At 42.2% G+C, this 10,448-nt stretch overlaps 1 protein-coding gene across 1 annotated transcript; it reads right to left on the bottom strand.

Moving 5' to 3' along the window:
• Nucleotides 1-7,849: 7,849 nt before the first annotated feature.
• Nucleotides 7,850-8,669, bottom strand: LOC121976003 (photosystem I subunit O-like). The gene is made up of 4 exons (XM_042527973.1): nucleotides 8,541-8,669; nucleotides 8,397-8,475; nucleotides 8,135-8,314; nucleotides 7,850-8,058 (listed from the first exon to the last, which is right to left on the bottom strand). The coding sequence occupies exons 1-4, from the start codon at nucleotides 8,593-8,595 to the stop codon at nucleotides 7,962-7,964; spliced, it is 411 nt and encodes a 136-aa protein (XP_042383907.1). The 5' UTR covers nucleotides 8,596-8,669; the 3' UTR covers nucleotides 7,850-7,961.
• Between the last annotated feature and the right edge of the window lie 1,779 nt (nucleotides 8,670-10,448).

Genomic DNA, 10,448 nt, shown 5'->3' on the forward strand with positions numbered 1-10,448 from the left:
CGGATTGCCTAGATTACCTAAGAGAGTATCAAAATCCCAATTTGATATTTCTCTAGGTTTTTCCAAATTGTGCCAATTGAGATTAGAAATGAGATTTCCAATCTTTAGGCACATTTAACTCTTCAAAGGAGTAAATGATAATTCATTTCATTTTCAAAGGTTCACAAAACCTTGAAAATGCTCCTTGAGTGTCAATTTCCTCAAAGTTGGGTTAACTACCCTTCTTATTGGAGTTGACACTCTCTAACCCATCTATGGGGTAGAGAAGATGCTCCTAGGAACCCAATACCTATTAGAGCTCATTGGGTTCACTAAATATTCACTAGGGATAACTTCCCTAGCAACCCTCCTAATGACCCTCTTAGGCTTTAAAGCCTTGGTCATTTGGGACTCATCAAGATCAACTCTAGGGGTGACTCCCCTTGTGACCTTGGTGATGGTCTTCCTAGCCCTAGGTTTTGTTCCATAATCGAATGGAACATTGTGGTAAGTGGGCTTGACCATTTGGGACTTAGATTTGTGACCCAAACCTTTCTTGTCCTTGGGCTTTGAAATTTGACCCTTAAACCCTAGAGATGACTTCTCCAAGTTCTTAAGAGCCTTTTCCAAAGTATCAAGTCTTGACCTCAAGACTTGATTCTCCTTCTCTAATACCTCAATTTTTGATTTGTCATTCTTCTTTGAGGCATTCCTAGGCATGTGTCTAGTTGATTTGGGGTTTCTACCTAGGTTTTCCTTAACCTTAGAAGTGTTAATCCTAGGGTTAGCATTCCTAGTAGTATCCCTACCTAGGTTGACATGTTTAGCACCTAAGCACATGTATTGATTTCTAGTGTTAACATGCTTATCATTGTTGACTAATGCAATAAAATTACTAGCATGTATCCTACTAGACTTGCACGAATGAGCCTTAAAAGATACCTTAGGGTTTGCCTTAGCTCCCCCTATCGATGTGCTCGATCTCTTGTCCTTGCGAGGTTTCCTCCCCTTCGGACATTGGCTCCTATAGTGTCCCCGTTGCTTGCATTGAAAGCACACCACGTGCTTCTTGCCTTTGCGTGTTGGGACTCCGGCTTCCTTGACCTTTGGTGCCGGTGGAGTCTTCCTAACTCTCTTTGGACATTTGCTCTTGTAATGTCCACACTCCCTACACTCAAAGCATATTATATGTAACTTATTTGAAATTGAATTGCTTGAGTTACCTAGGTTTGGGGATGGTTGTGAGCTCTCTTCCTCATCCCTTCCGGAGGTAGAAGCTTCTTCTTCTTGCTCCGAACTTGAAGAAGAACTCTCCTCCTCTTCGTCCTTAGATGTTGAGTAACCCTCAACTTCTAATTTCTCTCCTCCATGATGTGAGCTCCTTGATGACTCACTCGTCTCCTCTTCATGGCTTGAAGTGGAGCTCTCCTCATGGTACTTGGCCAAGTTATCCCATAATTCCTTGGCATTGTTGTAACCTATCTTACACAAGATGTTAGTAGGCAATGAAAATTCAATTATTCTCGTTACCTCTTCGTTGATTTCGGATTTGTGAATTTGTTCTTTCGTCCATTCCTTCTTCTCAAGAGGTTTTCCTTCCTTATCCACCGGAGGAGTAAAACCTTCTTGTACACAAAACCAATTCATTATGTTAGTCATAAGAAAGTACTTCATCCTTACCTTCCAATACGCGAAGTCGCCGCATTCGTAGAAGGGTGGAATGGTGATGTCTTCTCCATAGAGATCCATCTCTAGCTTTGCTCCCACGGGTGTTGATCCGATGAAGAGCGGCCTTGCTCTGATACCAATTGTTGGTGCAACCTTAGGTCAAGGTTGACCTGGTTGACCCGACTCGAGTTGACGTGACTCGAGTTGTATTTTGATGTTTGACTTGGGAAGATTGTCGGTGCAACCTTAGGTCAAGGTTGACCTAGTTGTGTTGCATGTTGATGTTTGACACTCGTGAGAGAGTTCTATTCTTGATGTGGGACAAGAATAGATGTTTGGGAGATTATTGGTGCAACCGTAGGTCAAGGTTGACCTGGTTGACCTGATTCGGGAAAAGTCCAAGTATGGAGACTTGGCACGGAAAAGTCCAAGCAGGGAGCTTGGCACTGGAAAAGTCCAAGTATGGGGACTTGGCACGGAAAAGTCCAAGCAGGGAGCTTGGCACGCGAAAAGTCCAAGTATGGAGACTTGGCACGGGAAAGGCCAAGCAGGGAAAAGTCCTGGTGAGTGAAGCCAGGCAGTCGGGAAATCCTGGTGAGTGAATCCAGGTGAAAATCCTAGTGAGTGAAGCTAGGTGAAGGTGAAAGTCCTGGTGAGTGAAGCCAGGCATTCGGGAAAATCCTGGTGAGTGAAGCCAGGTGAAAATCCTAGTGAGTGAAGCTAGGTGAATGGGAAGTCCTAACTGGGATGTTAGGCGTATGGAAGTGAGTGAAGTGAGCGGTGAAAATCCTAGTGAGTGAAGCTAGGTAATGAGAAAGTCCTAACTGGATGTTAGGCGGTGGAAAGTCCCGTGAGTGAAGCCGGACAAGGTGGAAAGTCCCGTGAGTGAAGCTGGGAAGTCCTAGCTGGGATGTTAGGCAATGTGGAAATCCTGGTGAGTGAAGCCGGTGAAAGTCCCGTGAGTGAAGCCGAGCAAGGAAAAATCCAGATGGATCGGGGATGAGACTTGGTGTTGGAAAGTCCAAGTAGGTCAAAGGATTGACCGGACACTGGGTGAGGAGTTCTAGCAGTCGAGGGAGTGACCGATGTTAGGGATGAAGTACCAATAGGTCAAGGTTGACCGGATATTGGTTTGAACTTGGTTTGGGCCAAACATCACTGGATCGGTCACCGACCGATCCAATGACAGTTTTCCCGATCGGTCCGGTGACCGATCGATATCGAAGTTTCGTTGACATCGATCGGCCCGTGACCGATCGCCAGTTTAACAGAGGCGAAGAGAGGCAGGTGATCGGTCCACGCATCGATCAGTTATGTCCTGATCGGTGCGGGGACCGATCGAGACGATGTCGCTGAGGTTGGGATCGGTCAGACCGATCCGGGCTCGATCGGTCCACGCACCGATCGTAACCCGCATGTAAGGTGGGCGTCAGAAGAAAGTCGATCGGTCCGGGACCGATCGAATAGGTCTGATCGGTCTCCCGACCGATCAGTAACACGGCGTCGCAACGGCAGATTTCTTCCGTGTTTCTTCGCCGCAGTATAAAGGGGTCGAGGGCTGCTGCGCGACAACTCTTCTTCCTCTTCTCTCTGTCGTGCTTGAGCTTTGTTGAGCTCCTCCGAAGCTTCGCGTGAGTTTCATTCTACGACTGGGTCAGCTGCTGCTGCTCGCTCTTCCGTGAAGTTGCTGCTTCGTCAACGGAAACCAGTCGAAGGCAAGCTAGCGTTTGTTTTTACATTCATATTGCTCTTGCTTCTTGCTGTATTTCTTGTACACTTATCTTGCTGTTGCAAGAGACTTTGTGGTGAGGTTTCTCCACCCACAAGGAGTATATTATTAGCCGGTTCTCCGGGGACTCATCCACCGACGGATTGAGAGGCTTCGTCCACCTTACGGACACGCCGAGGAGTAGGAGTATCATCTCCGAACCTCGTTACATCGACGCGTTGAGGTTTGATCTTCTTGTTTTCGTTTCCTTGTTTGTTTTTCCGCTGCGCTAACGAATTGTAGGAAGAAACGCGATCGATTTGGGGTCGGCTATTCACACCCCCCTCTCTAGCCGTACGAAGGATCCTAACAGACGAGATGTCTCAAGCTGAATGCAGGGCTTGCAAAGAATTTCTGGGCAGAAGCGGTTAACATGGCATGTTATCTCATTAATAGATCACCAAGGGCAACACTAGAAGACAAAGTATCAGAGGAAGTATGGACAGGGAATCAAGTAGATTACTCTCATCTTCGAGTTTTTGGATGTCCAGCCTATATGCACATATCTAGTGAGGAAAGATCAAAGTTGGATGCGAAGTCAAAGCAATGCATATTTCTGGGGTATCAGAAAGGAGTTAAAGACTTCAAGCTTTGGGATCCTAAGGCAAACAAGGTGGTGATCAGCAAAGATGTCGTGTTTGATGAGAAAACTATGTTACAATGTACTCAGGAAGAAGGAAAGGAAACACCACAAAGCAACATGGAGAAAGATGTTATGCAGGTGGAGCTAGAGACTCATGACTCTGATGATTCTAGCTCAAAGCACACAAAGCATCGCACTATAGCTGGTGGCAGAACGAGACGAGTCGTAAAACCACCCACCAGATACGGATTCGAAGACTTAGTATCTTATGCGCTTATCACTAGTAGTGGAGACCCTACATCTTTTCAGGAGGTGATACGCAGCTTTAAGAAGGACAAGTGGGCGGGTGCTATGGTAGAGGAGATGGAGTCATTGCATAAGAACCAAACGTGGGATCTAGTGGAACTTCCTAAATGAGAGAAAGCTATAGGGTGCAAGTGGATATTCAAGAAGAAAGTAGCAATGTCAAAGGGAGAAAAAGTAAAGTTCAAGGCTCGGTTGGTAGCAAAGGGGTATTCACAGATAAAGGGGATTGACTATGATGAAATTTTCTCTCCGGTGGTACGTCAATTAGAGCGATGTTGGCTTTAGTGGCACATCATGATTTGCAGCTTGAGCAAATGGATGTGAAGACTGCATTTCTTCATGAAAATTTAGAGGAGCAGATTTTTATGTCACAACCCGAGGGATTTAGTCAGCCCGGACAAGAGCGGTTGGTTTGCAAGTTGAAGAAATCGCTCTATGGATTGAAACAATCTCCTAGGCAATGGTACAAATAATTTGATTATACATGATTCAAAACAGATATAGGAGATGTAAGTATGACTGCTGCATATATGTGAAGAGTCTTGAAGATGAATCACTGATTTTCTTACTACTATACGTAGATGGCATGCTCATTGTTGCGAAGAAGATGAAAGAGATTGACAAATTGAAGAGACGACTGAGCAAGGAATTTGACATGAAAGATTTGGGAGAGACCAAGAAGATTTTTATGATGAAGATTCACAGGGATAGAGCTGTAGGGAGATTATGGTTGTCTCAATGTAGCTATATGGAGAAGGTGCTGGATAGGTTCAACATGAAGAATGCAAAGTCGATGAGCACACCCCTGACGCATCATTTCAAGTTATCCAGTATATAGTGTTCAAAGACGGATAATGAGATCCAAAAGATGTCAAAGGTTCCTTATGCCAATGCAATTGGTTGTCTGATGTATGTCATGGTTTGCACGAGACCAGATTTGGCGCAAGTAGTTAGTATGGTGAGCAAGTTTCTCTCAAATCTTGATCGACCACATTAGGATGCAGTGAAATAGATTTTTCATATACTTCATAAATACAATTGATTATGGTATCATGTTCAGTAGACAACCGGAAGATCCTTCAGTTGTTGGGTACGTAGATGCAAATTATGCAGGAGATTTAGATAACAAGAAGTCTACTACAGGTTACGTATTCACTGTGGCGGGAGGACCGTACCTATTTGTTGGAAATCTATGATACAATCTATTGTTGCATTGTCTATTATTGAGTCCGAGTACATGGCAGCAGCTGAAGCAACGAAGGAAGCTTTATGGCTTACAGGGTTGGTCAGAGAACTGGGTGTTCAGCAAAGTGGAGTCAAGTTGTTATGCGATAGTCAGAGGGCTATCTATTTAGCGAAAAATCAAGTGTATCATACAAGAACCAAGCACATTGATGTGAGATTTCACAAGATCAGAGAGTTGATTGCTTTCGGGGACATTCAACTTGAGAAGATTCACACTGCAGACAATGCTGCAGATATGCTGACAAAACCAATGACCACAGAGAAGTTTAAGTATTGCTTGAACTTGATCCATATCTCTAGATACTAGAGGAAGGAAGCTTAGACCGAGAGATCTAGATGGAGTTTTGTTCAGATACTCGTGTTCTTCGAAGGGGTGAATATTCGCCAAGGTGGAGATTGTTGACGAGTGACTCATATTTGGATAAAGGTTAATATGAGGGATGTTATGAAAAAAAAATTTGTTAAAATTTTTCGTAATAAAATTCTGTTAAGATTTTATATAACAGAATTTTTTTATGATTTTTCATAACAAAATTCTGTTACGATTTTACCGAGTCTGGGGTTTAGCATTATTTATAGGGATGATTGTAAACCTATTGTACAACAACAAACACATGAATCATTAGATGCGATTCTCTTGTGTAGAGAGAATTCTAATAAAGGTTCGGTCGATTTTGTGGAGTAGGCAGGCTGTCGAACTATGGTAACTCTTTTTCTTTCTCTTCTTCTCCTTCCTCGTGTTTGCTCTCCTTTTGTACGTCTTTGTCTTGTTGCTCCGCACAATCTTTTTTCTCTCTTCCTCTTCTTCCGCGTTTTAGAAGTTGAGAGGCGTTGCCCTCTCTTTGCGCAACATGAAAGTACCAAATCGATCAAGGATCGTTTAGAATCGTCTTTTACGATAGAATCAATATGATCGGTAGAAACAATATGATCTTACGTTACAATGATTCTACGCATGTTTTTAGGCTACTTTGTTGGTCTTTAAATTGACCCATTTGTGCCTTTTGTGTGTGTGTGTGGGGGGGGGGAGGCCCTAGACAGACCCTAAAAATCTGATCTCGATTAATCACATCAAAGTCAAAGCTTGATCGATCTAATCCTGATTGAACCGATCTGATCCTAACCCCACATGAGCCATGATCCTCACATGGTATCTCCATGAATCTCCTCCTTACTCTCAAGTGCCCTCTAATGTGCATTTTCTTATCGATGCAATAGGACATGAGTTAGGTCGGGTTAGGATTAGATTCTCCTTTCCGATAGTTTTCTTGTGGCAATTAGATAGAAATTGGAAGGGGGGCGCGGAGCCACCCTTTGGCTAGGTCGTAGATGAAACAAAAATTTAACAATTAGCCCAACGAGAATGACTAATGAATTTGTGGTGGAACTGAAAAAAAAAAAATCAAAAGTTATTATTATTTTCTTGACAGACGCTCGACTGTAGATTTTTGACTCCTGAGTGCAGACTCGCGACTATAGAGTCTGAGTTACAAACTCCTTACTCCGAGTGTAGGAAAGAAGATCTAAGAAGATGTCGAGGGTTGCCTTTAAACAGATTCGTCCTCCTTCGAGGCATGAGAGAAGATTTAGGAGAATGAAGGTGGAGAAAGTTAACTTAGTTCAGTACAATTCGGGCCTTAGATTTGTACATCTTTACGCATCTACGCATGAGAGAGAGTCTTCTCTCATACATTTGTTCACATCTACAATGCTTGTGAAACAATATAAAACAACCACTATATCTTGAAACTTTCAATGTGAGAGTAAAATCTTATTCACAATGGAACATATTTCTTTTTCACCTTTTTTCCATTCACATGTATCCAACAATCTCTTGGCTGAGTTATTCTAGCCTAGTCACTAGGCCGAGTTAGTCCAAGCTACCAAGTCATTTTGAGTCAAGTCACCTCTTGGCCAAGTTAGTCCAAGTTGCCAAGTAATTTTTAGTCGAATCGAATTATCAAGCCGAGTTCTTCTAGCCGAACTCAACAATTCACAAGCAAACATGAACCACGATAGTTTCTTCACAAACTTCCTCCCTACTTTCATGATCTATAGGGCCGAACAGGTCACAAGCAAAATATGAGCCATCCACGAATCTCCTCCCTACTCTCAGTGCCCTCTAATGTGTTTTTTCTTATCTATAGACCAACCTCCCTCTTCGATCGGGACGTCCACCGACATCCAACGTGTGGCCGTAAAATTTCACTGCATCAAGTATTTTCTTCATCAAGATCACTTGTTTAACTCTGTTTCAACTTAGCCTTGCATATCATGTCTATCCTACTTAACAATATATATGTTCTTTCGTAACTAAGGAATAAGAACTGAGAAATCACAATTGGTACATAATTACTGATCACAAAGAAGATCAGGAAAGAAAGTATCATAAATACACAGATCATATGTCTCTTATTTGCTGAAGTAGTCCTCAGTCCTTCCCTTGAAGCCTATTTGTCCAAAAGTGAGGGTGAGGAACAGACCAATATGCCATGTGATCAACCACAACCTGCACAGTTATTGACCCATCAGCACCTTTTTGTTTTGTTTTTAGTAAAAGAAAAGAGCTATATCCTGTAGCTAACCAAAATTGTGAAGTGAGAGCTGGTCCTGTCGGCCAGTGAGCCAGCTCCGCGCCGATGCTCTCAAAGAACAGCCCGGTCAAGCTCTTGCCATTGATCACCGGGATGCTCGACGGCGCGATCCATCCGATCAACCCGAACCCGATCACGTTCAAGTCAGTGCGGAGCCAATCTCTCGGAAAGCTTCAGTTAACCACCACAACAACAACAACAAATCTTTTTTATTTATTCCTAAAGTACATATTCACATTAAATCTTTTCGTACCTGCAGGTGAACTTCCCGGGGCCTGAGGTCGGTTTCTGCTGCAGAGAGACTCTGGCAGCCACTTGAGGCTTCAGGAAACCTGTCCATTCAGAATTACAGTGTCATGGAACCATGAACCGATCAGTGAACCTGAAGCTCGATTACCATTGTTCAGTGACGGAAGAGCCAAGCCTGTGACAGAGGAGGTCGCTGCTGCCATGGCCGCTTTCTTTCTGCTGCAGATAACTGATAAGTAGGAGTGAGAAATTGTGTGTATATAGAGAGGTGTCAGGATCTCTCATATTCGTGTGATGTGTGAAACAGGCTGTGGATTCCATTGCAGGTAGAGTGGCGAACGGGGACAGGACATGTGGATTGTATCGGATAAGATAGATTGCGTTGTAGATTTGGATATCCTTAGTCCACGTAGGATAAGGGCCATACTTTGTGGAGCTAAGTCTGTCTTGGAAGAGATCCCTTGAGTTTTAAGGATGCATGTCACAAGTCGAACAAGGATTTATCTACTTCTACGAATCCCCTCAGAGTACAATTTATATTGTAGGCCTAAACTTAGGTCTAATTATCTCCTCTAGGACCATGTGTGGTCCTCGAGAGTTTTCTTAGGGTAGTACGATGATTAAGATATATGATATTATTATATGAGATTCTGGGATCGAAATTTGGTACGTATAACAGTCTGAGCATACTTTCTTCCATATCTTGGTCATCTGTACTAATGACTAGTAGTTAATCATAATTTACCTCCTTCGTATTGACCTAGAGAAGGATTGATGGGGGCATTGGAGACGAGTGAATCACTTTTTGCACATATGTGGCCCTCGAGGGCTTCTTTAGACCTTAAATCATGATCAAGAAGTTAAATTTGTACAATCTCGCTATGGTTGACCCTTCCTAATACCTATTCGTCACTTAGAAGAGATGATAAAGACCATGATGGAGATCGAGTTGCACCAAACAAGTTAAGACCACCCGAAGGAAGGACTTTTCTATTGTTGAGCTTTTTAAATGTCTCATTATGCATTGGATCAAGTTTAAAAAAAAGTGCTTAATAGGTTGATTAAAGATGTCAAAGTCAAAGTTGCAATTGGAACATATTTTAGAGAAAAGTAAGCCATGCAATTTAATCAATCCAATTCAAGTATAAGATGAGTTTAATTAGTCATTAAGTCTGTAGATTAAAATTCTATCTTCATTTGAGTTGTCATGATAACTTAAACCCAAACTATATGTAAAAACTTATTTTAGGCCTTTTAGGGGTTCCCTTTTAAACTAGGGTAACAACATAACCTTATTTTAAATTTTAATCCAAAGCATGGTAAGATTCTTTGTTGAACTAAATTTATCAATGTAATTCAAGCTAAATCTCATATGTTATGGTAATGCCAATTATATATTTATTGGATCTAAATTTTAATTATATTATCGATTTAAACTTTTTTAGTTTTTAATCTTCAATGAGTTAATCCATCTACTAAGTACTAGTCATCATGCACACACAATGCATGTAATCTTCAATTTAGTTTTTTAACATACTCTCCCTAATAAAAAAATTAATTAAATATCACACTTGATTTTAACTTAAAAAGTTGAGAAAAGTATATTTTCTAACGTTACTGACCCAATATATTTATTATTGTCTTTTTGACCGCATGAATCAAACAAAAAAATAAAGTTGTAACCACTCATAGTGATCTTCCAAAGAAATCGAAGAAGCCGTCGGGAGTCGCTGCTGTCGGAAGCGTGATCACGGATGAACCGGAAAGCTCTTCAAGTTTCACAAGAATCCCTTTCCTCTCGGATGTTCTCCTTTGCTCACCGTCGCTTCTGCACACACTGATCACCGTCGCCTCTTCCTTTTTTTTTTCCTTTTTTTCTTGCCGATTGTTCTTGGACGTAATTTTAAATAGGAAGCAAGTATCAATTACTAACCGATACTTTGATGGCTTTCAATGGAGGAAGATGAAGGTGAATGGGCACCCCTTCATCTTCCTGACGTTGCAACTGATGCAACGTCCAACATCTCCCGCTCGTCCAAGTCAATCCAAAAAGGTT

This window comes from Zingiber officinale, chromosome 4B, assembly GCF_018446385.1.
Source record: "Zingiber officinale cultivar Zhangliang chromosome 4B, Zo_v1.1, whole genome shotgun sequence".
Lineage (NCBI taxonomy): Eukaryota > Viridiplantae > Streptophyta > Magnoliopsida > Zingiberales > Zingiberaceae > Zingiber > Zingiber officinale.

Bases quoted from the DNA above. Each gene is read 5' to 3' on its own strand.
- LOC121976003 (XM_042527973.1), bottom strand. From the start codon at position 8,595: ATGGCAGCAGCGACCTCCTCTGTCACAGGCTTGGCTCTTCCGTCACTG. The intron at 8,315-8,396 runs GTACGAAAAGAT...GGTTAACTGAAG, and splicing joins CCCGGGAAGTTCACCTGCAG to CTTTCCGAGAGATTGGCTCC. The intron at 8,059-8,134 runs GTTAGCTACAGG...ATAACTGTGCAG, and splicing joins GCTCTCACTTCACAATTTTG to GTTGTGGTTGATCACATGGC.